This window comes from Emydura macquarii, unplaced genomic scaffold (genome assembly GCF_026122565.2).
Source record: "Emydura macquarii macquarii isolate MOO-44397 ecotype Brisbane River unplaced genomic scaffold, CSIRO-AGI_Emac_v2 contig_2207, whole genome shotgun sequence".
NCBI lineage: Eukaryota > Metazoa > Chordata > Testudines > Chelidae > Emydura > Emydura macquarii.
This window is the reverse complement of record NW_027132344.1, coordinates 3,576,803-3,604,510: the sequence shown is the minus strand read 5'-3', so window position 1 is coordinate 3,604,510 and position 27,708 is coordinate 3,576,803. Positions and strand designations below refer to the sequence as shown.

Here is a 27,708-nt window from a genome sequence, read left to right as displayed (position 1 = left end):
AAATATACTTTTAAATCCCATTGAGAGGACACAGACTGCTGGCCTCTTTTCTCTTCAGTATATATTTCACATGAAACTATTTGAAATGCTGCTTGTTACTGAGAAAAGTGATGTTTTAGCCCATTTTAGAAAAAAAATGTAAATAACACTTTTTTTTCCTGAAAACAGGCGTAAATACTTTGTAAAGTTGTTTTGGCCAATTCATGACACATCCAGAAAGCAGCACAGTATGAATACATTTCTGCCAGATACAGATACAGAAGCTACAGCTTCTACAAGATGAGGCTTCTTTAGGAAAGGGGAGGAGACACATCACCCCAGTGTCAGTGCCAGGAAGCAATTGCCTTTGCATGACATCCCTCCTGGGCCCCGGAAGGGCACATACTGGGCAGCAGGACCTGCTTCACCTTGAAAAAGATGTAGCCAGAATCCTTATCTCTCCATCCACAACAGCACATCTTTGTTGGTTTGAAGAGGGAAGATGGTATCGTGGCCTTAACTCCACCAGATATTCCCCCTCTGGGGCTGGCTCCCCAAAACGGCCACATGCCTTGTTCTCCACAGTGCAGCTAGCTGACATAGCTGCCGCCTACTAGTGTGTGCTGCTAGGAAAGGGCTCCGTCAGCCTTCTCCCCCCACGACACTCGCACATGGCCTGTGACGTGGGCTCTCTGCAGCAAATTGTACACACTAGCGCTTCCTTACTGGAACTCAATTTGAATGCTGAATTTTAAGTGAAGTGACAGAAACCGTGTTCTTTAGTTTTCTAATCTAAAGACCAGTGTTAGTATTACCCAAGGTATGATCTCCAAGTGACCAAGGACAAAGAACGGGGAGGGAGGGCATTAGGCATTAATGTTAGTCCTTCAAGAGAGCAGGAGCTGTGCCTTTATCAAGGAGCTGAAATGTCAATGTATTCACTGTTAGGTTCTAATGTGTACTGTATCCATGTATCATTGTTGTACACTAGTCGTGTTTGAATAGTAAATTGCAGATATCATAGAGAAACCTTCAGTCCAAATCAGTTAACTATGCCAGCTAAGGAACATTTTATCGCCTCTTTTTTTCTTTTTTAGTATAGAATGATTGGAAATCCAGCTTTCACTGAAGTCTGTGGGAGTCTTTCCACTGATTTCAATAGTAACAGGAACAATCCTTTATATAAAAAAGAATACCTGATTGACTGCAGTACGTAAAGCAGTCTTTTGCACATTGGATGCAAATGTTGATTTTTCTCCATAAGCAAAATAAATATGTCACTACTCTTACTTGAGAGGAAATATATATATCTGTTAGCAGTCCTCTTTACTTGAGTAGCAGCACAAAGCACAATGAAGGGAAAAACTGCAATAAGGGAATATATTTGAGGGTTATTCGGCACTAGAATTGCTTCAGCGGCGCAGCTATACCAATGTAGCTGCGCTGCTGTAGCACTGCTAGTGCAGATGCTCTGTGCCGACAGGAGAAAGGTCTCCTGTCGGCATAATTACTCCACCGCCGATGAGCAGTGGTAGCTATGTCGGCGGGAGCAGCTTTCCTGCAGACATAGCACTGTCCACACCAGCACTTAGGTCGGTGTAATTTATGTCACTCAGGGGGATGGCTTATTCACAAGCCCTCAGTTTCAAGCTGCCACAGGACTATTATAAACAGTGAGAAGAGATCATTTTAAAATTACGACTGATACCTTGGCAATACCTTTTTTTCTTATTTTGAAGAATTTAATTACTGAAAGAGAAAAATCATTTTTAAAGATTCGTTTTTAAGATGATCCTAATTTCATATCTGAGTGGGAACTGAGAATTATGCATAAACCTCGGGACTTGCATATTAAATTTACAGAAGGCTGGAAAGTTGAACTCCTATGGAAGGAAAGTACAAAGTCCTAAAGATATCCGACTATTATTTCTGGATAGATTGTTTTACTGGTTGGAAGCTCCAGGCTGCTAGCAGGCCATGGTATTTTATTTGGGGGAGGAAGAGGGAAGAAATACTATGTTTGGGGTGAAAACCGCACAAGTTTTCCAGATGGAAGTAAACTGAAAAAAATGCACAATGGGTTAAATATTGGGGACACTAGCCCTGACAATGTTTTCTTAAAGAGGGTGTTGTAGGATTGGAAGGGGACTTGGCCCTGTATGACTGGAGGTGGAAGGCAAAAGGGTTCTAGCCCCGTAGGTTTGTGCATCTGAGTCAGAAAGGGAGCTGACCCAGGAGGATTGGCATTTGAAGTTCTTCATAATTTCTTTTCTCAAATGTGTTGACACTTTTTTCTTTTGTTTTAGGTCTGCAATTTAACTGTGACATATTCTTTTCCAATAGACTAGATACTGCAACATTCTAGCTGTTAAAATACAAAATTGTTATCACAGCATTTCATGTGCAAAGCTAGTAATGGCAGTGCAACTGAAATAAAAGTAAAAAACGCAAAATCCCAGTAAACAAGGTTTCTCTCTGTAAAATTCCTATTTTCATTGCCTGGTTTCTTTGTTTGATGTTCTCTTTGGGATTTTTTTAGGTCACATCAGGTCCTTCTCCTCGGCCCTGCTCTACAGAAGGCCAACTATTCCCTAGGCATGCAAGTGCTAAAACTATATCTCCCCAAACATCTGACAGCAGCATCTCGCCTGCAGCTGATTTTGACACTCCGCCTGAATTCTCCACTTGCTTGGATAATTCTGCTGCTAAACACAAGCTTTTAATAAAACCACGGAACCAGAGATCTAGTAAAATGAGAAGACTTCCTTCGGTAATTATAAAAAATAAACAGAGAACTCAGCACTGACTTTAAAATACTCTTTCTTACTTGATTTGTCATTCTTATTTCAACCTCTACAAGCATTTATTAAGTAGTGCCAGAGCTGTGAGTGGATATTTCATTGCTTTCTAATCACTAATGTTCAATGAGCATTGTGTGTGTATCTGGAATAAAACCCCTAAGAACAATGTACAAGCTACACACTGTGAGAAGGGATTACTTCTTAATTCTCTTGATGTAGGGATTTATGGCTACGTTTCTTCTTAAACTTACCATGAGGTGCTATTTCAATGTTTAACAGTGATGACAATAAAGTTGAGGCTCTACTAGCATTTGTTACTCATTTTTAAAAAACAAGCATATAACTTGATTGTAACATATTTTTCTGGACTGAAATTTGGTCTGTAAAATCTCACCCTGAAAAAGAATATTGTTATTGGACTTTAAAAAACAAACCCCAAGCCAACTGGACTATTTTTAACTTTAGAAAAGGATATAAATAAGAGATCAGGTGGCCTATCAGTTGGAGCCAAGATCTGGTTCCTGAGATCATGCATTCTAATCTCTCTTGCACAGCTATCCGATCACTTACCCTTGTGTGGTTTCACCAGCAAAGGTGGAAAATTGAGTAAAAAATGTGCCCTCACAAAAAAACAATTTTGTATCTCAGTGAAGTTTTTCTGAGTAAATACGTTTTTAAAAAGCCATTTTAGAACATGCTTTTCTGACTGTCTCAAATCTTGATTTTTTTTTAAATTAAAAGTGTACAGGCAATCTTTATACATTATTTGCATTAGCGTGTCTGGATATCTTGAACTTTTTTTTTTTTTGAAAAAAAAAGTCAAATAGTCTTGTTAAAAGACATGAGTATCATTTTCCTCCAACTACAATTTCAAGAGGATTTTTTCATAAACAGTGAGCAACTTTTATGCTTGGGAAGGTAGTCTTGAGCTGTGCATAGTGACAGGTTGCATCAGAGAAGCATGAAAATCACCAATGGTAAAGGCCATTTAATCCATTCCTTTCTTCCAGTGCAGGAGTGTTGCCAAAGTATATTCGCTATTGTTTTGTCCAGTCCTGTCTTAAATGACCAAAGTGATGGAGCCTCCATGATTTCCTTTGGAAAGCTTTTGCACTGTTTAATAGATCTTACCATTAGTAATTTTTTCCTCAGACAACTTTGCCTGAATACTTTTGTCCTGACCTACATCCCAGTTATTACATTCCCGGACCTTTATTTGGCATAGACTAACTTTTATACTGAATAGCATGGCATCTTTGTTTTGCAGAACTGGGAGTCGGATGAGACATAAATTAATTTAGAATAAAAGCTTTGTATTCCTCAAATTAGTACCCACATCTAAAATACGTATTTACACAATAGACTACAATGGTTCAGTAAGCTAACAAAAGCACTGTGTGAAAACACATATCCCACGGGTTAATAACATGCTTTGGAATAATCCTTTATATTCAGCCAGTCCTAAGAACATATTTACCAAAGCTTACCTGAAGCATTATCAAAAAGGCCTCTCAGATAAATAGATGCTTTATAAGTTTTCATGAAATACTTTTAACTCTTGAAAGGAAACAGAAATTCAACTACAAGCTATAAAAAGATTGTAAGGGTGTGTCACAATTTGACTAAAGATAAGAAGACCATCTGCTGTACTTTGTCGTAGCTCCATTGAAGTCAGTGGAGTTATGACAGTTTATACCAACTGAGGATCTGCCCCTATGATCTTATTGAATACTTTTTTCTGTATTCCCTTTATGCAGACTTGCCACTTGAAGGTCAGGCCTTACAAAGAAGGGTTTGTTTGATTTGTAATGGCATGATGGAGCGTCAGAATGTAAAGGAACAGATTTTCTGGTCCAAGTGATGCTTTTTATTGCTGGCGCACCACAGTGTAGCCAGAATGCACTGGTGAATCCAGCCTTAAAAACTTATCCCCAGAGTCCTACAGCTCCTGTTTTGCTGGATATTGGCTACATATACAAAGGCATCAAAGGGGTTAAGTATGTAGGGGTAGGAAATGACATCTTCATTTGATTGCTTGATGGGATGGTTAGTAAATTATTACATCTATATGTAATGCAGCTTGCCAAGCATAATATGATGAAGGCAGCATATAGTAGTTAGCTAATTAGTTTTATATTTATGTGTTCCAGACAGGGACTGTGTCTTCCTCCCTGTTTGGAAAGCAGTTGCCAGACTGTGGGCTCTACCCACAAACTAAACAATAAATAGAGAAAAATGTGTGACGTTATAAAGAAATAATATTCTTAATTATCTTAATAATCTTAATAATGGTTTGCTTTTCATAGCGTACCCAGTTAGAGTCTCTAAATGACTTGAGTTGCACCCCAGAAGAAGAGGAGCATGATGGGAGAGAGATGCTGATAGACTTGACATATGAAATCTTCACCACCAGCCATCAGAAACTGACAGACAGCACAGTTGTGACAAATGACATAGCCTTTTTGCAGAGACCAGAAGACTTTCCCCATGGCTCAAGACACAGAGATGAAAGTCCTTCTACACTGCAGTTCACTTCTGAGTCTGCCATTGTACAGGAGGCCTCTCTACATGAGAATAATCCTGAGGGCAGCCAAACTATGCTGGAGTTAACACATTCTGAGTCAGATTATATTTCTCCTTTAGAACCTAAAGAAAACATAATCACCTTGTATCCCCCTCCAGACAGAAAAACACAAAGGGAGAAAGAGTCATCAGGATCACTGCGTGTGTCCACTGGGAACATGTGGGAAGTGTCACTTAAAACTTTAAATCAAGAAAATAAAGAGTTTCTTAATGAGTCTTCAGTGAATAACATGCTGTCTGAAGAGGCTATTTCACCCAGTACTGGTAGTTTTTCTTGTTTGGGAGGGTCAGAAAAAAATGTACAGAAGGATGGTAAGATACCCATGGAAAATTCTTGTAATAAGGAAACAAAGAAGGAATCTGCTGCATTGCCAGGTTCCAGCAAGCAATTACCCAAAGGGTCTTCTCAGCTCACAGACTCACCCTGTGTTTCCTCTGACATCCCACAGCCTGCTTTGTCATCACAGATGGGATCATGGTCTCTGGAGCAAACTAAGCCCACTCAAAAACTAGCTGTGTCTGACAAGGAAAACAATCAGTCATTGGTACACCGGGAGGCAATTTTGGGGAAAAAAATGGAGAAAGCTGCCAATGAACTCAGCACCTTGAGAAAATTTTCAGTGTCGTCAGCACGGGAGAGGCCAAGAGCTGGCAGTCTCCATCTGAAAGAAAACTCAGAATGTGAAAGTCTATTAAACACCAAATTACCCCTGCCAAAAACAAAGTTCTCCTTAAGAAATGATAAGTTGAAAGAGGATGTGCTGGTGGACTCAGATGTGCAGGAGGAAAAAAATAGCATTAAAAAGCAGGCATCACTGGCAGATTCTGAATCTGAGGTCATGGGCAAAGCGGCAGACAAAATGGTGGCTGGCTGTGTTTCTCAGGCCATTGGTGCAGTTCCAATGCAAAGTGGCTCTGTTTCGGTATCCCAATGTCAGACAGGCTGGGAAGATAAAAGTCCTTTCCAAGTAAAACTTAGATCCACCTCACTGTCCTTGAAATACAGAGATAGCTCTTCACCAGAATCAAAAGGGATTAAAAGATATAGTGCAGAGATTAATTTAGAAAAAGAAGGATTGGAGTCACTTCTAAAATGTGAAAAGGCACAGCTCAATAAAACAGCTGATGTAAATATCAATGGCTCTGTAAGTGACAACATAAAATCTAAAGCAAAGTCCTCTGAACAGCTTAGCACAAAACCTCCATTGCCTAAGAAGCCTGTTTTGCAAAATGTATCTATTGCAAACAGTAACATGAACATGGAAAAGCAGGAAAAAGTCACTCAATCTCCTGAATCCAGAAGTGAAGATAAAGACTTGGAGAAAAAATCATGTCCTTCTAAAGTGCCTGGTAAGACTTCTGATTCTTTATATAGTTGTCTAAACTCCTTTGAATTCAGAGAAGGTTTTTTTATGGTCTTGAAAGTTATACTTCTCATTGAAACAATGAAGATGACATCTAGCAGTAACCTTATATTTGTTCCTTTGTACAGCTTAGTAATCTGTTTACCAAAGCAGAAATATTATGCAGATATGGTTTAATAGAAATGAAATGTTGCAACAGAAAATGAGAAATTAAACTTCTACTGCTTCTCAAAGGGAAACAGGGCATGATATCAGCAAATTAATGTTTCAAAATCATCTGAGCTGATAATATCTCTTTGACTTTATGGAAGCTATGTGGGATACTCTGCAAATTCAGTCTAGATCAGCGTCCCCAATGTGCTTATTACAAGTTACATAGTGAAGTATTTCTCTTCCAGTTCCGAAGGCTAGCTTTCCCAGTGCTCACTGATAATGACTTATGTATGCCCAGATCCTCAAATGTATTTAAGTGCCTAACTCCAGTGAAATACCTTTGAGGATCTGACCATTAGACTCTGTTCCTGCAACTGGCTCTATACAAGCCCAGGGGTCCAATCACACAGAGGCAGGAATGGAGCCTTAATAAGAAATATTTAAGCTTTTTGTAATGGCCAGGATAGTGGAAGACCCAAGCTATGATTTCACAAAAGAAGGTCCATAGGGGACAGGACAGTGTGTAATATGTGAGAATTTTTCAAATCATCCCTTATACCAGGGCAAGATGAAAATACAGGACCATGTATACCCTTTAGGCTGCAGTGTCTCCAGCAATCTGGTTTCTCATCGAGATTTCTCTGGTGAGGTAATAGGGAGTCTAATGGAATTGTTAGGCAATTTGAACCTGTGCATTTTAAAGTTTAGCAATATTTTTTATATTGACTCTAAAAAAGTAACTAGGGATTTTCATGACCAGATTTGTTGAAGTGCAGAGATATGTCCTAGTTCAGTGCTGTTTGGACTCTGTGTTGTTGTTTGGCCCAGTATAAGACATCTGAGACTGAAATCACCTATTTGCCAAAGTTCAGGATTATGTGGTCAGATCAGATGTGGTCCAAATCTACTAAAGAGATGATTTCTTCTTGGTTTAAAATGAATAAGGATTCTGTATTTAAAAAACAAACAAACAAACAACCCCCCCCCCCACACACACACACAATCAACAGACATTTTTAACATTCTTTTGCAAGCATATTTTAGAATACATGAAAAATTGTTGCCTGATGTGACATGCAGCCACATACAATCTGGTTAGATTTAACACTCCTCTTTTTATCTGAAATCCACAGTGAACTTTTGCTCATGAAAACTGTAACATTTAATTGCTGTTGCAGTAAAATGATAAATAATCTTACTAGAAAACTTGCAGAAAAAACTTTACTGGCTGCTCTTTAGTTATAGATACAATGTCACTTTGAAAATCACACTGCTTTTGGAAAATGTTATGCTTGCTATAGTTTGAAATAACACCTAAGAGGACTGTAAATGAAAGAAGTTAAAGGGGAAAAAATTGTTTTAATTGATTCAGATCTTCAGCGGGTGTCAATCAGTGTAGTTCTGTTGACTTCTGGGAGAACTGTGCCGATTTATACCAGCTAAGGCTCTGATCTAGTGTGTTTACTGTGTGTATTTGACAGCCCTTTGTGTACAGTCCAGTTTCATGGTTTTTTGATGGCCCATTGTAGTTCCTATGCCATATGCTATTGTATTAACAACATTCTTATGCAGCACTAGGGAAGAGGGAGGAGCTCAAGTGCATGCTCTTCCGCAAGCCCTGCAAGAGGTTGTTTACCAGTAACCCAGTAGCAGAGCTGCTGCTGTTTCTCCATATGGGGCCAGGACGTGTCTCCTTTTCCTGCAACCCCTGCACTGAGTGAGGAAGTAAGAGCAGCTGGGAGGATGGCCATGATAGTCTCTGTCTTCCCTCTCCAGACTCCTGCACAGAGCTGGGGAGTGATGAAAGCTAAGAGAGTACCTACCAGACTCCCACTTTTCACTCCCCAGCCCCTCTACTGTGCCAGGAAGTAATGGGAACCTAATTGGGATGAGGAAGTGGAAGTGGGAGCCTTTTGGCTCCCTGGAGCTGTTCTGCAGTTCCTGGGGGGAATATGAAGTTGGGAGGCTTTACCTCATTGCTGCTTAAGAGGCTGGCTGGCAAGCAGTGTGTGGTTAGAGATGTGGGTGGAGACAGACACATTTAACAGTGCTACTCTCAGACTTGTCCACTCTCCCTTGCTGAGAAGACCTTTATGGACATCAGCAGGAAAGCAGAAAAACCCTTATAGAATATTTTTTTTACTGGCTTTAAAAAAAAAAAAATTCAGAAGATAGTTAAAAAGCATCTGTCAGAAAAGCCTTTAAAAAAATCAGCCAAGACAAAAAAAATTCAGGCTAACCACATTCATGTAACAGGAAAAGAGCTGTTGTTGGAGCTGCTGTATGGTGATTCCAAAAGTAAGTAACATTCTGCAGGTGCAAACAAGTCTTTCAGGATATGGATGACTCAGACCTCTGAAAGACTCATCCTCCTTTTTAACAGGGATATTGATGGAGGTTTATTAATTGTCTGGCATTCTCAGCACATTATTTATTTATGGTCTCCCATAAACTCCTTTGAAAGGCTTAATCATTGCTTGCTCACTGTAAGCAATACTGGGATAGCTGGCTTTGGGTTAAAATCGTATTTAGTATAAGATATGAAATATTTATACAAGAATCCTGGACCATTGCATAACTGTATGAAACCTATTGAGCATATAAAAGAAGCCATTATGCTATTTTCTATATATTCAGTGAATAGCTGTGGGGGAAGGGAATACATAGACTTGAAATGGATTCTGCCATTTTAACATGAGCTAACTGGGGACATTTTTAGTTTAAACATTGACCTGAGGTCCATAGTGTTTCATCATGGACCTTTCTGCTTAGAAATCTGATCCTGGCACTGTTTGTCCTGGTATTGATTATCATGTGACACTGGGTTGGCAACATTTGCCTGTGGTTGTGTCCTCTCCAGTAATGTAAATAGGCAGTGCCCATGCTCACTAAATACCCAGAGCTAGCTGGGTCTGGAAGAGATCTTATGCAGCACCCACTAAATGGGTGTAGTAGCATGTGTGCTCCCCCAGTGCCCTGATGAGCCTCTGGGGCAGTGCACTACTGCACCAACCACGATGCTGTTCAGAACCTATAAGGCATGATTGAGCCCCGGTGCCTGTAACAACCAATGAGAATAAATTAATTGGTGGAGCAGTGTGATGACCAATACTGCTAACTGATAGCATAGTCCTTAACTATTTTGTACTGTAAAAAAGGCCTGCCTTATACTCCCACTAACCTAAGAGTACATGCAAATTTATCATTCTTTCTAGCCACTAGCAGACAACCCAAATAGCTGTGGACAGCTATCAAGCCCACTCCAGAACATAACTCTTCAAGGGCATGTGCGGCTTGATGGACAAAATCTGTCCCCAGGTATGCAGGGCCATCAGGTCTGCTCTGTCACACTTGACGCTGCATTTTCCAAATCTCTGCTACTGCTGGCAACAGGCCACTTCTATCCTTTAAGTTCATTAGACCTTTCAAAAAGCCTTAGCTGCTGATGTGACACTGCTGGGCTGGAAAAGAGTACTGGTCTAATTATGCTGAATGGGGAAACAAATTGCACATCATTGTGATGGGGTGCAGTTCACATTTCATGTATAGTAGTTTGGAGAGATGTAAGATTGCCATGTCTTGTGTTTTCAACAGCACCTTGGTCCATTGGAACATGTCACTGTTCAATTTAATCTCTAGATTTTTCCAGTTACCTGGAGAACTAATATTAAAGTGTTTGTTAAGGTTGTTGGCATGCCAACTCCAAACCCAAACATAACCAGCACTCAAGGCCACTAGAAAGGCCTGTGGAGATAGTTGGGGGTGACTTGATGTCTGCGTGCCTTACAGTTGAACAGGAAACTTTTTAAAATAGTGTGATAGCTGTCGTCTTGGCTGGCCCGGGGACGTCCAGAGCTAAAAGCATGAGTCTTTACAGCTTGAACTAACATGCCAGGTTCCATAGTGAGGGGCTATAACAGATTCACATCCTCTATGGATCAGATACAAAGTGGGATGAGTAACACACACTAATCAATGGGTTACAATAGCAAAAACTGTAATTAGCTTTTGTGTGAGGATGGCACGAGCAGACATCTGCCATCCATTGTGCTTCCCATCTCAGAAGTAGAAACAATTGAAGTTGTTCAAGCACTGCACCCTTGGTACAACCAGAGAGGCACTATGCACCCAAAAGGAGGTGGGCAGAGGAAGAGAAAGGACTATGTTCTTCTCATGCATTCTGGCCAACAGAGCAGGGTTGGGAGCAGGCCGTATCATCCACCGGCAGAACCCCTCTCTCTCTTCCTGACCTCCAGTTCAGCTCTGCAATCCCAGTGCCTAAATGCCTCTGTCATGCCTTAATGTAATGTACATGCTGACTTAAAAATTACCAAGACGTTTTGAAAGTATATAGTTGAAAATCCATCAGCCATCTTTACCCACCTTCACTTACCTTCTTAGACCTGTGTTCAAGGTTTTGCTTTCCTCTGCCAGAGTTGAGCTGAGAATCCAGTTCCCTACTGTGATGACATCAGTTACTGCAAGGGGATCGCAGAATCCTGAGTTGATTTTGGCAGCCAGGGCAAAGAGATTTTGAAATATTTGGGTTTAAAATCTATTGGCCTGTCATTTTTAAATCAAGACATATTTTCCATTAGACTCTGACTGATTTAGGATCTCCAACTATTTTTACATCTTAACACCACCTTTTCTATTTACCCATGAACCATACTTAAAAGGAGTAGTTTATTTTTTAGGTATCTTACATGAGGTGAATCAAATTTGAATAAACTTTTTGTTTATATGATTGTCTTAAAGGAAGCTAAATCCAAAGACTACTTGCTTTTGTTGTGAGGTTTCTTTTCTTTGCCGAGGGAAATAACCTCCAGGTGCTTGGCTAGCTGGTTCTTGCTCACATGCTCAACATCTAATTGATTGCCATGTTTGGGGTCGGGAAGGAATTTTCTCCCAAATCAGCATGTCAGTGACCTCGGGGATTTTTTCACCCTCCTCTGCAGCATGTGGGTACTGATCACTAGCTAGGATTAGCTGGGTATATCTCACAATCGTTTCCTTGCCAATGCGGGGGCCTCAGGCACTGGTGCACCTTGATCCCTCCTATTCTCTGCCTGTGACACTTAATAGTCTAGTCTCTTGTGGGCTGTAATATTTTGCTCTAATTTTGGTTGTAGGGTTTATTATGCAGGTGCTGGATGGTATTGGTGGCCTGTAACGTACATGGGATCTGAATGGCTGATCTATCTCTTTTGGCCTTAAACTCTATGATTTTATTTCTGTGGAGGTGAATTGACTGATCCAGTTAGCAATAAAAATAAATACCCTCCAAATAGCTAAAATGTTGAAACACCTTCTAACAAATCAGAAAGGACAGAGCCTATTTATTTAGCTAGCAATATTGGAAATTATTAGGAAAAGAAGACCGAAACTATTGGATTGCCTCTTTATAAATCCATGGTATGCCCACATCTTGAATACTACGTGCAGATCTGGTCACCTCAACTCAAAAAAGATTTATTGGAATTGGAAAAGGTACAGAAAAGGGCAACCAAAATTATTAGGGTATGGAAAAGCTTCCATCTGAGGTGAGATTAATAAGACTGGGACTTTTCAGCTTGGAAAAGAGACGACTATGTGGGGATATGACAGAGGTCTATAAAATCATGACAGGTCTGGTGCAAGTAAATAAGGAAGTGTTATTTGCTCTTTCTCATAACAAAAACTAGGGGTCACCAAATGAAATAAATAGGCAGCAGGTTTAAAACAAACAAAAGGAAGTATTTCGTCACACAATGCACAGTCAACCTGTGGAATTTCTTGCCAGAGGATGTTCTGAAGGCCAAGACTATAACGAGATTCCAAAAAGAGCTAATTAAGTTCATGGAGGATAGGTCCATCAATGGCTATTAGCCACAATAGGCAGGGATTGCTGTTTGTCAGAGGCTGGGAATGGCCAAGGAGATGGATTACTTGATGATTACCTGTTCTGTTCATTCCCTCTGAAACACCTGGCATTGGCTACTGTTGGAAGACAGGATACTGGACTAGATGGACCATTGGTTTGACCCAGTATGGCTGTTCAAGGGTACTTATGGAAAAACTGCAATTATATGCACAGCCTGTTTCTTCTCCCGCTTAAGTCAATGCGAGTTTTTCAGAATCACTGTAGGGGAACATAGTGTGTGTGTCTTTTGGATCCACCAAAAAAGTTATAAAAATAAAAGTAATGGTCTTTTGTGTTGAGAAATTGTAGTAGGAGTGACATTCTGGAAAGGAAGGCGAGCAAAAGCATGGTAAATAATGTTGGAATGTATTGTCCAGTAAATCCAGGCTTTGATATTACAAGAAAAGTACTTCCTTCTGTCTTTCTGCATAAAAAAAGACAGGTTTTTTTAATCTTACCAGGATTGCAGTAAAGCAATATATGTAGGAAGCTTAAAACCTGGCTCTTTTCTCTTCAAAAGAAGTTGTCTTTCTAGTTGTCTCAGGCTATTTTTTGGTAGGGCTGTTTTCCAAGAAAGCAATAGACTTTTTGATGCAAAGGTAGCAATTTTCTCTGTAATAAACTCTCTTGGCAGTCTCTTATAGATCCAACCAAAACTCACAGCTCATGTTGCACAGCATCTTAGAGGAAAAAACATGTCAGAGTTGCTTAGCAAAACCTTTCAGAATGCTTAGTCTGATATGAAAGCATAGGGTGTGTACTCTGGGAGAAACATACGGTATGTTAAAAAACAAAAGAAAATATGTAGGCTGAGATATCCTAAATGTCATATACATTTTAAAGCCTTTCTTAAAATAACTTGCTTATTTATGAATGAACAAAGGTTAAGTAACGTGGAAAGAAATATGCATCCACAAACAGTATGTTATAAAACAATGACATAGTTCTGTATATGTGTTTTATCCCTTACTAAAACGTGTGCATTAGTTCTGAAAATATTTGCTTTTAAAAATATGCTTGGAATACAGGACGTGGCTTTGCTTGCGTATTAAAGTCATGTCTTTCAAAAAGGTCAAAAATTCAGTTTGACTTTGCACCTGCATGTCATTGTGTGATGAGTAACCATGGATATATTTTATAGCCCTTAGATATGTAAGCACCTCATTTTCAGGAACTTAAACATCTTAGTGCTATAAAATAATCTGTAATTTTTTGTGCCTGCAGGTATTTGTGGACACAAAAATGCTGGAGTAGTATCTGAGACAATCTCTGAAAAATTGAGCCTTACAGCTTCAGTTACTTTAACTTTTAGTGCTTGAGAAAATAATTTTCAAATATATAGCAAGTAATATATGATTGCATATGGATAATAACAGTGGCCAATTATTATTTAATCATTTTACTTTTCCACTTCTTGTATGTGTGCAAAATCACCCACACTCACCTAGTAAATATGTCAAGAAGAAAGTTCCTTTGGTATCTAAAGTCTAGTTCTACAGATTTAATCTTATTGTTCAAATAACTAGAGATAAATGTATTAAAGAATAACCTTCACACAAGGATGAAGATAAGGTCTGATCCTGCAGTCTTTATGCAGGCAAAATTCCCATTACTAGATCAGGCCCATGACCTTAAAGAATGAAGAGAAATTTTGTTTGAAAGTTTGAAAGCAAACTAAGACCTGCAATTTCGGCAGATAACATGCCCCCTCCTAAGTGTGCTGTTGTAAAGCATTGAGCAGACGTAAGGGATTCTCACCACAATATACAGTAAGCTGCTGGTACTTCTCCATTTATTGACATTTATTTCCATAAGGAGTGCAGACTTCATTCAAAGAGAAGAAGGAAATCCCATAGTTCTTTGTCAAATTAGTTTTAAAGAAACAAATAAAAAAATGCACCCATGAGTTTGAACATATTCTGAATGACTGAAAAGATATCACCACCCGGTATCCTTTATTGGCAGTTATTTAATAATTCTTTTAAAATATCTTAAATTATTTTTTTCCTACATAATGAAGTAAAAAAGCAAAAAGAATAGTACTTAGCATTAATATAGTGTTTTTCATCCATATATCTCAAAGTGTAGTCCAAAGGTGGATATCATTATCCTCATTTTACAGATGGGGAAACTGAGGCACAAGATGATTACAGGTTATGCCCAATGTCACACAGTCCATGGAAGAGGTAGGAAAAAACCCAAGTCTTTTAACTTCCAATTCTGTGTCCTGCACACTGGATATGTGTCTCTCTAAAAAGAATACACAAGTCTAGGAACTCTTGGGTGCTCTTCCTATGAGTAATAAGCAAAAGCAAAACTTGAATTGTGCTTAAGACTTGCTGACAAGTTTTATTGTAACTTGGCCTCAATTTAAAAAAAAAAAAAAATTACTAAGAACTTTTGGTTCCACACTGACTATCTCTATTCCCCAATCCTTTGCCTTGCCACATAGCAAGAGATAAGAAAGAAAAGAGTTATTCAGGGTGGATCAAAAGGTCCATGAACTGAGGAAAAAGGTGAGCAAAATATTTTATCTTGTGGATAGCCAGTTCATGCCATGGCTAGTAGGCCTCCACTGCCCCTCAGAACCCCACACTTTTAAAGGAGAGTCTCTGATACTCTTTAGACTGCTTTAGTCTTTAGACTGCTACTTTGTCTCCCTTCCCCAGCTTCCATTCCTTGTTTGTTGTCTTTCATCACTTGCATAGATTGTAATCTCTCTGGGACAGAGACGCTTAATTATGTGTGTAGACTGTCCAGCCATTCCTCCATCCAATGGGGCCTCCATCCTTCATGGAAGCCTTTGGGAAATAGAAATAATAAATAATCAGATACACTTATTAAGCTGCCTCCAGTAGTTCTGCCAAACCTGTCTGTGGAAGAGGTGTTAAATCCTGTGCTGGCTAGATTTTATTTCTAAGCTGACAATACTATTCTACCTCTCTCTTTCCTGACAGATTTGGCTTCTGCAATAGCAAAGACTATCCCAAAATCAAAAGTACATACTGGTCCCTTAAAACAGCCTTCTGATAAACAGACCAGCTATTGCTGCTAAGAATGCAACTGTTATAACTTTGCCATTCAGGGTCAGGTCCATACAGATTCAGACAATTTCTTTGAAGATAATTATGAAAAGCTGCTTGCCATTGGTACAAGAATGCTCTCTTCCCATCTTTTGAGGTGATAACTGCCTCCCTAACATGGCCCACAGGGATGCTTGGTTTTTCAACCTTGAAGGAGTGCTGTAAGAAGAACTTAACTGCTTGATGTCATCCTGTTCTATTTATTTATAAACATTATTAGTATGGTATCACCCAAAGACACCAGTGCAGCCCCATTGTGCTAGGTACTATCTACAATAATAGCAAAAAACATGGTCCCTGCCCAAAGAGCTTGCCATCCAAGTATATGACGAGAGACAATAGATGCCTACAGACAAACAAACAGGAAAACAAGGTAACAACAAGGTTTTTATGTTTATCATGAGAAGCAGTGGTCACAACGTATTTACTGCCTAGTCATTGTTAAGTCTTTGGTAGGCATTACTGCAGAGGTGAGTTTTCAGGGCAGTTGAAGTACAATAAGGTGTCTTTATAGTTTTTAACAGAGAATTTCTAACATGCATAAGGATGAAAGTACAAAGGTGTTTGAGGGAGTTTTAGGCTGGCAGCATGGAGGGAGGTGTCAACTGCTCAATATCTTGTAAGAGATGTTAGGCAGGTCAGAGACCAGCCGTGAGGACCCTCAAAGTGAAGCTAAGTAGTTTGTGTTTGATGCAGCGGGAGTCAGTGGAGGAATACAAAGAGGGACGCGACATGGGTAGAGCGATGAGCCAGGAATTATCTTTATAGCAGTGTTTTGAATGGATTTAAGATGGCAAGATGGCATTTGTCAAGACCATAAAGGAGGAGGATGCAGTAGCTGAGATTTGAGGTGAGGGCCTAAATTAGTGTTTTAGGTGTGTGGACAGAGAGGAAAGGCACCAGGTCTTAGAGATATTGTGCAGGAAGGAGCAGCAGGATTGAGACATGGTTTATTCATATATGGGTCTAGAAAGACAGCTGCTCAGTTTATGGATGTGAGTGAGAGGGAGGGTGGTGGCAGTATCCATGATTATTGATGTAGGGGAAGGGAGAGGGCGTGGGTGGAAAGATTAAGAGTTCAGTTTTGACCATATTGAGTGAAAGTTGATGCATGGACATCAACCAGAAAACATTGAACAAACAGGCGGAAACTTTAGTTTGGGTGGAAGATAATATGACTAAGTGATTTAGGATTAAAGTTGCTACCTTGTCCATTACCACAAAGGTGCCCTCAACTTCTGGCTGAGGGGGTGGGAAATTGAGGGTTCCCCTTCATGTGCTGGTAAATGTCTCAAATCAGGGCAACCCCAGGCATTAATTGTTATTATTAATCGTGTTTCTTATAGTAGTGCCAAAGGGCCAGCCAAGAATGGGCCCGATTGTGCTACTAACACAAAGAAGCAGACACTCCTTGCCCTGAAGAGTTTACAGTCGAAACAGACAAGACGGACACAGGGTGGGGAAAGGTATTTAAACACACAAGCAAAGTGAACAGTGTGATGGCAGCAAACAGCATGTTAGTGCCATGATTTTTTTGTTATGATTTTAGTTTGGAAGGGGTGAGCTAAAGGGAAAGGAAAGATGACATGGAAGGGAAAGGGGATGAGAGGGATGGGGCAATGGAGAAGAGGGTAAGAGGGGCAGGTGTGAAGTGAAGCTGAGGTGAAGAGACTATGAGGGAGGGAGAGGGTTGGGGCCAGTCAGCATAGGGCAGAGAATGTTCAGTCAGAACTGTAGAAAGTTTTCTGAGTGCTCAAAGGTTCCTGCTTTGGCTGCTTCAATGACTATTTAAGTATCTATACAAAGTGGAACAGCTTCAACCGGAGAGACTGAAAGAAACACTTCAGAGTGAAACTAGGTCTCTCATATCCTAGGCAAGTGCTCTAACCACTGGGGTAAAAGTTATAAGGGAGGCACCGCCCCCATCACCACCACCTCTTTCTCCTTCTTGTCTGGTGTTTGTTGCAAAAAAAATCTTAGACTTCAGGAGAAGGTTCACAGCTATGGATCCCAAGCAGAGATAAGTGCTTCCCTCCAGCCTGAGTTTAGGCATCCAACTCCCAAAGAGGAGTGGAGTTTAGGACACACCTTTTCATTGGCATCTACTATTGGCTAGCTTAGGCTGGGAGCCACCTAGCATGCTGGCTTTTGTGGATCCCATTCTTAGGCACCTATCTCTCCCCATTCATTGTATAGGCAGCCTGGGTGCCTAATTCAGGCTTGTTGATTCCAGTGATTTTCTAGGCACCTAAAAGTTAAGCAGTCCCTTTGTGAATCCGGGCCTTAGTCTCTAGAGAATGATAAGAGTCAATGAAATTATCATCTGGTTCCAGTTGCAGTAGCACTGTTCCAAGTTACCAAGCTGTTTCTAAGCCTCTCTAGCACTTATGCTTAAGAAGCATTAGACAAATTCTGTTCTGCTAAACATCCCTCTGAAATCTTCCCTCTCTTGATGGTTAGTGGCAAACTGCCTGTTAAAAGGAATCTTTGTCAAAACCACCGTAGTGTCCACAGATACCAATCATCTGGGCCGTGTGGCTATCTTGGGATGCAGGATGATTCAGAGGATATGGTTACTTTTGGAGAAAAGAGCATATCAATTTATTAGAACTTGGGGCTCATTAGACGAACACTATTTGCTTTCAGGGACTCCTGAATAGTGAAACCAATGGTATCCAGGGCAGATAGGCAACCACTGCTGCATTATCTGAATAAACAGTATTTTCCTGTGGGAACAGACTAATCTTGTAGTGGAATCCAGTCACCTAATTGATTATCTGAGCTGTATTGTGATGCACTCAGGAGAGCTTCCTGCTACACTTCCACTGCTGGCCTAGAGTTTTGAGAGATTAGCCCTTGTGCATAAGAGCTTTTCCCTCTCAAGTAGTTGACACTCTGTCTTAATAATTCAAGTACCTCTATTGTTGTTGGAGAGTATGGGAAACATTTTTCTTGGTGTCACTCCAAAGCCGTTAGAATTACCTTCCTGCTCCCATTCTTAGATTCTGGATTTTGTTTAAGATTTTCTGTCAGAATCCCTCAGATCCAAGCTTCCACACTTACTGCTGTCTGAATAAGGTCTTTGGGTATCTGGTTGACTCATGACCCTTGGTAATCAGCTTCCTTCAGGTAGTGTCTCTTAACAAGCCCCCTGGTTAGACACCTCATCCTCATTGTCTGAATTATTCTTTCACTCCCCTCGCAGTCCCTGAGCTCTGTACACCTGAGAATGATGAGTACTTACAGTATTTTTCCTGGTTGCTGTGGTTTCTATGAGAAGAGACAGTGACAGTTCTGAAGCTCTGGGTTTTCATCTTTCCTTTCTTATTTTAGACAGTGATGACAGATTTTTTTAAGAATTGCCTTTTTCTTCATTCTTGTCCAAGAGAAATCATTTACTTTCACCTCTTCCAGGAGGTGTAATGACCAGCTGTGGGCAGCCTTGCCTAGTAGTCAGGGCAGGAGGGCAGTCTAATGATTGGATAGCCAAGCCTACTGACCTGAGTCAGGAGCCCAGTTATCGAACCTGGTGCACAAGTTGGAGCTGTGAGCCAGAAACCAGGAGCCAAGGGTCAAAGCCGTGGTCAGAAATTGAATGCCAAGTCCAGGGAGTGAGCCAGAGCCAAGAGCTAGAGGAGTCAGAGTCAGAGCTGAAATATCATCCAGAGCTGGAGCAAAACGGGCCCTAGACCAAACGGCACCCCAGGCAAGGAACATCTTCAGCACCCCCCACTCCATTTGTTAAACTTTTGAATGCCTTATTTCTTATTGCATTTATAGCCCATTTCAGGACTTCAATGCACGATTTGCATGCATGATGTTAGGAGGTTAGTGAAAAATGAATCCACATGCGGAACACCTGCAACATTTTACTTCAGACGTATTATTTTCCCTTATGTCGCTAACAATAAAAACAGCATCCCAAGCCCAGTGCCTCCCCGAGCCCAGCACCCCAGGCAATTGCCTGGGTCACCTACCCCTAAATCTGGCCCTGAGCAGGGACAGGAGCCAGGAATGGGAACTGGGAGCTAGAAGCAGGAAACCAGGAACAGGAATCGAGCACTAGGAGAATGAGGAGTCTAGAGAAAGGGCCAGGAGCAAGAAGGGAGCTGAGAACAGGAAGTAGGACCAGAAACACAGCTGCAGCCGTGGAATGCTATTGAGCAGCCAGGGACCCAGGCCTGCTGCAGAGTTTAAGACTGTGCCTGCTGGAGTCTTCAGCCAATCAGGAGGCCATGTTCCTGAGCAGAATCATCTGAGGGCCATGAGTAGGGTCTGGGTGAGTCCCTGGCAGGAGGTGATGTTACTCAGGCTTTGGTCTTCCCTTTCTAACAACCAGGAGTGCTTCTGGAACACACTTGGTGTTAGCCTGCAAAATTCTATCTAAAAAGAACTAAAGATTTTCAGTCTTTCATGGTAAGGTCCTAGGAAGAGTACAAAAGCCTCTACGGTTACTTACCCTAGGCTCATGGGAGCTTGTATTTGGGAGTCCAATTTGGCTGAAGGCCCTGGATATGATCTCAGTGGCCATGACCAGTCTATTTGGGCCATGAGTACTGCCTGGAAGTCTTGGTTAAAGAGAATTAGGAAGTCAGAGTTTGACTATCTCTGCATTTTTCCACCAGGCATCACAAGGCTGAAATGTTTGCATCAGCAGATGTAGCTTTTGACCACACAAGGCTTCTGTACACTTGAAACGCTACAGCGCCACATCGGCATAGGTAATCCACCTCCCTGAGAGGTGGTAGCTAGGTCAACAGAAGAATTCATCCGTGGACCTAGCATTGTCTACACCGGGGGTTAGGTCTGCTTAACTACATCGTTCGGGGGGGTGGATTTTTCCTACTGCTGAGTGATGTAGCTGAGTCAACCTAATGTTTTAGTGCAGACCAGGCCACGGTCCTGACATCAGCTGGGTGGTTCTTCTGACACTTCACTGCTTTGTTCCCCACATACTTTCTCTCTCTTGTTAAGCTTATCTTAATTGAAAACTGGGTTCTGTTAGAACATGACCTTGAGGAGTTGTGTTAATTAATACAGTGTTAAACATGACTTTGCAGGCAGCAAAGACAGGGACAAATCATAGTAAACATCCTATCAGGTGATCATGGTTAACCCTCTGGTTCCAGTAGAGTTTACTCATGTCCAGGAAAAACTGTGTAAAATACAATGGCCCCTGTCTACACTGACTGCAACATCATGTTGAACATCACATTAGTTAATATGTCTCCAAGGTTGTCCTCTAACACAGCCTAATTTTCTAGTGAAGACAAGTCCTACAGGACTGCCTGACAGCTCCCAAGAATCCCAGACTGTAGTATCAGAGACTGCAGAAGTTAGGATTTCCTCTTTAAATGTTGTTTCTGTATTTCATATGCCAGTCTGAAATGACACTCTCCGACAGTACTGATTTTTCAGTTGCTAGTGACATACAGGTGCCTGATAGTTTAATCCTTGATCTTGCTGCCATCTACATGGGTGGCAAAACTTCCACTGATTTCCTGGAGGCAGGAGCAGGCCCACAGGTAGTTAGTGTTTTAGGGTTTGTGTTACTTTTCTTGTACCTTTTAAGCACTGTAAGGTTTGTTGTTTACTTAGGAGTAAGAGCTATTTCTGTTTGATGGACCAAATTCACCACTGATGTAAGTGAGGGCAACTATTTAAGTCAATGGAATTTCCTCTCATCAACTTACCCCAGCAGTGAAATTGGCCTGATATAGTCATTTTTGTGGCTTTTTATTTTAACATTTCTCTCTTTTTTTAGTGCTGTGGAAGCATTGTCTTGGTATTGAGGAGAGAGTGGGCAAGATCAAGCGTGTTCAGCTATTGACAGTTTGCAGCTTACAATTGCAATATTGATATAATTTAACGGATGTTTCTGTAGATCACTCATGACAGGAGTGATGCGGTGACACTATCTGGACAAAGATACTGAAGCATCACTTACAAGTAAAATTGTAATTTAACAAAGTGAATAATGAACAGTATATCAAGACCCCTAAAGGGGTCAAAATAAAATGTTCTTTAATCATGTTTCCAGAAATAACAAATCAGTTAAATGAAAAAGTGGAGCTAAAATGAACTAAGGTTTTCTTTCAAATAACCTTGTTTCCAAATGAATCTGTCAACAGAGAAGACTGTGCCTTGCCCAGTGATTACAGCAAACTCGCCAGGAGGAACTGACAGCCAGTCAAAGCCAGCCTGGATTACGATAGCAAAACAGAAGCAGAGGAGCATGCAACAGGAGAAGGAACTAAATGAAGAAGAGAAACTTGTGGCTCAAGATGTTAAGTCAGACACAGAAAAACAAAATAAGGAGAAGGAAAGAATGGAGGTGCTTACAGGCACACTTGTGTAATGCTTTTGTGTCAAATTGCTGTAGCGTTCTTGGTTTGGATCAGTTGCTATTAAATAATTCTGTAAAAATCTAATTACTATTTATACTTAATTAAGAAGGCTCTGATCTTTCAAACACTTGTGCACATGCACAGTCTCATGACTACTCATATGAATAATTTTACACATAAGTGATCATGGAATTGCTCCCTGAGTGTAAAATTACTCATCTGCATAAATTCTGGCAGGATCAGGCCTAGCTTTGTGTATATGTACACTGAAGTAAATTGACTGATGTGCTAAACTGTGCAATCCCTACTGAGGGAATCTGTTCTTTTTATGTGCATTTAATACCGCCCCCTCCCGTCCACACACACACACATTTCATAATAATCCCAAGCCTTCTCAGTGATTTAAACTTGATTGAGCAGCTTGGCTTCAAAACCTCCTAGCCAACAATTTTCAGTGCCTGGAGAAATGAAATAAGGTAAAAATAATTTTTCTGTTTGACACTCAATGACTATATAAGATCTGATTTTGGCTCTTTGTACAGTGATAAATCAGATTTATATGTGATGGTGACACTGGATATTAGCTAGCATTGCCTCTTAGAAAACTCATGCTAAATAATTCCTTATATGAAGCTCTTCTGATAGAAATTGAGATTAGTGTATTGTATTCTAAAGTTTTAAAAGAGGCCTCTCTGAAGGATAACAAATGATAAATAATGACAATTTAATAAGAAAGGTTCCCTAATGATGTGTCCAGATGAGATTATAAAATAAAGTTTGTACACGTTCATGACTCAAAACATAGAGGGACAAATCATCCCCTATGTGAGAAATTTCCCAATAAGGGCCAGGAATCTCCTGATTTCAAGTTGCATTGTATCCTGTAGATCCATGTAGAATGGTTCACATACAACAACTAAGGGATGTGACTCATCTAACCTGTGGGTACCCCAAGAGCCTGCTGAACACAGCACATGAGGACCAGTGCCACTGTACTGCTCCCATTATCTCTGTCCCATATGGCGGCAGGGCTCCTTCCAGAAACATTCTACTATTGATTCCCACCACAGGGAAGTTTCACAGGACAGTAGGGGAACCTATGGGAGAATATGCTGACTTGATTAGCATCGCCTTCCTTAAGGAGATCCCTAAGGAGCTGAAGGAAATGATGCCTCAAAGAATATCTAACTCCAGCCCTAGCCCACTCCACCACCACAGAGTCCTAAACTCACAGAGTTGGGGAGAAAAAAGGGAAACATACTGTGAAGCCACAGCTCCCCCTGTGTGCATCCCAAACCATTTTCTACCAGGGTTGGCTCCTCTCTGTTCATGTTAGCAGAGGGGTGCCTATGGCCCAGAATAAATTTTAATTGAAAATAACAACGTTCTGCAATCATTGTGGTAAATAAGACAAAGTACGGAGGCACTTTTTTAAACTGCAAAATTAGAGTCCTGGAAACAAATCTCAGAATGTTAGAGCTTTATGAACTGGTGCTAACTTGAGTGAAATAAATAGAACAAATGTGTGACAAGACTTTTCTATTGTTATACAGGAGCATCTTGTTCAATGCTGTGTTGTTCATGTTCTTTTAAATTCATACTAATATTCATTCTCATTGAATTATTTAAAATAGTTCCACCTGCTTTTTCCCCCCCAATGTAAATAGAGGTCAATGAAGCAACAAACAGATGTCATCAAGAGCAAACCTTCACATTTAGCACCTAAAACTTCTGAAGAACAGAGAAACAAAACAAAGTCTGAAGCAAAAGAGCCACTCCCAAGAGCCAACTCGCTGTCGCATCATGTCTCTGGTATGAAAACAAATGCGTGAAATACTGATGTAGGCTCCAATCCTATAAACTCTGTAGCACGTGGATGACTCTGCTCAGATGAGCAAAGTTATCCATGTGCTTACGTGTTTGCAGGATCAGAGCCACAGTGACTGGTCTCTCTCCCACTTGCCACTGGCTTCAGTGAGGGCAAGAATTACAATAGTTTCTTTAACACTAGTTTCTACAGTTTTATTTTAAGGAATGTGGCTTATAATGGCCCAATTTTGTAGCAGTCTCAACTCTCATTGAAATCAATGTAAATTGAGAGCACTGGACACTTTATTGGATTGGGACCTAAATGCATTGCCCTCTTTAGAGAAAGTAGAGTGTATACAGATGTTGAATTTGATCTATAGTAGAATTTTAATTCCTTGCTAATTAGAGTTTTAATTCCTTGCTGTAGAATAAGTTTCCATGTAAAATGCAAAAGTTTTATTTTGTAGGACAATGTACTCTCAGTTTTAAAGAAACAGTTGAGGTCTATAGCTGAGCATCAAGCTGACGCAATGTATTTTTTTTTCCACAGTAGCTCAATCCTCAGAGCTCATAGAGAAAGAAGAAATAAATCATCTTAACAAAGTCAGTCATTCTGTTCCAGATCAGCCATCATGGATGGAACTTGCCAAGAAGAAATCCCAAGCTTGGAGTGATATGCCACAGATTATAAAATAGGACAATACATCTCAGACCAATAGTATTTGCTGTTTTGGATAATTTAGTAGTTGCGTTATTGAATTTCTATAGATTAGTTAATCCCAATGAAGAATCTATGGTACATCAGAAGGGTTTTGTTATAAAGCTTTGGAAAAAGAGTGCAATACGTGCAGTCAAAAAGTTTACCTTAAACCTTCTGTAGCAATCAGGATGGTACTAGAAATGGTTTAAGAACAAGCTACTTTAAGGACATTCTTACACCAGCTTACAAAAACATTCTGCCTATATGCATTATGTATTTCACCCTCACCTCTGCTAATTAAATGTACATAAAACCAGGATTATTGTTGAAACTTGTTGAACTTTTTGTTGCAAACATTTGTTAAACTGCTCATTTTCTGTTTATGTATTGTCCACTAACAGATCATGATTATATAAATTTGTTTAACTGGGATTATCTGAGAGTCTTTAAAGATGTTTGGGCCAATGAGATATTCGTGACTTGTTTTTAGTGAGTATTCTCTCAGATATTCAGAATTTGCTGTTTGAGCTGTGTGATTGGTTAGCTGAGTCACATGGTATAGTTTCTGTTTTCTGATTTGATTTCCTAAGTTTTGCTAACTTTTTCATGAAGAAACTTGTTTGTGCATGAAAATGAATAAAAAGTCCTCCTGACATGTTTGCGTGAACAAAACTGGCTGCACAAATGGGCAAAGAAAAGCAAGCAAAGAAGAAGCAAATGTGTTCAGATTGAATTAGAATCCCATGTATGTATTCATGAATGCTTTTCTCCAGAATTCACCAGCTGCTGGTGTTCTTTCTTTATGTGAATTCATCATATTGGTTTGTGGCATTATACATAGTGGCAATGGATATGCTTATGATATCAAAGATGAAGATTATTAATTCAGATAAAGATTAACGAACCAGAGTATGGGACTGGAGCACAAACTCAAACGTTACAAAACCAGGAAATGCACAGTTTCTCCAAACACAACACAACCTCACAGCCTTAACTCTGCCCTCATCTGAATGGCAATAGCGACTGGGAATAACACAGTACATTAGCATGCTGTAATATTATTTTCATTGTGTTCAAAGATAAAATAGGTGATTAGTAGAGTGATGTAGGGTCTCCGACACAATATTCTGGGCCTCACAAACACACAAAGAATGGACCTCACATATAGTTGTGAGAGATGAGCAAAAGCAGCTGTCTTATACCTTCCCACAAAATACAGCCCTAACTCGAATCTAGGCCTGATCTTGCAACCATCTGTATGAAATCCTAGCCCCACTGAACTCAGTGTGAATTTTGACATTGACCTCAGTGTGCCAAGGATAGCACCTTCGTGTTTAGTATTCTGACTAATCTGACCTTTTTTTTTAAAAAAATGCTGACAGTTTGCGAACGATTGCCAGGAACCGTGACAGTTAGCTGCTATGGGCCTGCTTGTGAATCCATTGAAATCCAACTAAAACTTCCAGTGATTTCAGTGGGAACAAGCTCTGGTTTTACTGTTGGTCAGTGCTATCTGGTACGAGCTCAGAACCTTGAAGGATTAGACCATAAGAATGGAATATATTTAAGTAATGTAGGGCCTGTTTTTGCTTCAAATATGTTGCAGCATCAACATTATCTTGTGCTAGAGTTTCTTTATTTTAGTTCATAAGGTCATGTGACTGTGCCATAGCCAATTGCTAAACAGTCACTATTGTCCACCAACAGCAACATGGGAAATAGTGCAAAAACTATTTCAGATCCTGCATATCTTCTCTCAGCCAAATGGATTGTACTCGGCAATCTCAAGATGTAATGCAAATGTATTTAAGCAAACTGATTTATGGTTTATATTCTTCACAGAATGGAAAGAATTCTATAATCAATTTTACTGTAGATGTCATTGTACTTTTCCAGCCCGGAAGCAATATGACTGACTCAACATGATCCATTTTGCTCAATCAACTGCAACAAGTACTGTCCAGTATCCAGTAGCAAATCTACTGAAATAATATTGGAAAAACCAAAGTTAATTCATGGCCTTTTCACATAAAGTGATACAGTTTTAGTTAAATTTAAAATAAGAAAAAAATATGGAAGTGAAGAACAAAAATATTTAGGAGCTTTATTTTCCTCTCCCCTAAGTGATGGACTGTATGTTGTTTATAACCAACTCTTCTGCTTACTGTTTAATGATCAACTTCGAATTTTGGAGATGGTTATCACCCCAGTGCTAAAGTACTGCATATCATGTAAATGAAATTGTGTGTTGTATGTTTCTAAACGTTTCTAAATTTTAAATGTTTCTGTGGATTTTGTGACTTAAATATTTTGCTTATTGTAATATAGCTACCTCTTAACTTTTATCTCAGTAATTTTAAGTAAAAATGAATTAAAACTAAACTATTTTTAATGTTGTATAGCAAAATGTAATAAATACATTTTTAAGGCTAAAACATCTCTCTGGACTTGACTTCAAAATGGTGTCATGCAGTCTGTTCCGTTTAACAGAGAAAACGTTTACTAAATCTGTTCCATTCTTTTAGAGACAAATAGGTATTTAAAATCTCATCAGTAAAAATGTTCAACAGTAGTTTAGCAAACAGCTTGTTATTTTGTGATACCATTAATAGCCTGTTAGTTTTGAAGGGTATAATAAAATTGCCAACATGTTTGCCTCACATACATGATGAGCACTCTGCTGTGGGAGACAAGGGTTTAATTACAGGATTCTATGTTTACAATTATATGATAACTTTACAGGTTTGTATTATGAAAAAATAAGAACTCTGAGAAGATTTAGCAGTGCAGCACCTTCCATAAAATCCTAATGTGAAATTCACCCCTGTTTAGAGAGCCACGATAAGGTCTATGTACAATTTAAGTACCTAGGATTTATGTAGGTCTAAGGCTTTGTGCTGGCTCTCTTCACATGGATGAATTTCCCCCTCACTTGCATATTCCCAGCATTCATTGATGTTCCAGTAATTAGTGTGAATTGGTGAGGT

The 27,708-nt window shown here is 39.9% G+C and overlaps 1 protein-coding gene across 1 annotated transcript in view; it reads left to right on the top strand.

Annotated features, from left to right (window-relative positions):
- Positions 1 to 27,141, top strand: part of CRACDL (CRACD like) — a 34,570-nt gene extending 7,429 nt beyond the window's left edge. Inside the window, exons 6-10 of the mRNA XM_067560003.1 lie at positions 2,519 to 2,749; positions 5,087 to 6,713; positions 21,997 to 22,199; positions 23,880 to 24,024; positions 24,572 to 27,141. Coding sequence (XP_067416104.1) covers positions 2,519 to 2,749; positions 5,087 to 6,713; positions 21,997 to 22,199; positions 23,880 to 24,024; positions 24,572 to 24,717 — 2,352 coding nt within the window. The 3' untranslated portion in view covers positions 24,718 to 27,141. The remainder of the gene's footprint in view (positions 1 to 2,518; positions 2,750 to 5,086; positions 6,714 to 21,996; positions 22,200 to 23,879; positions 24,025 to 24,571) is intronic.
- The last annotated feature ends 567 nt before the right edge of the window (positions 27,142 to 27,708 follow it).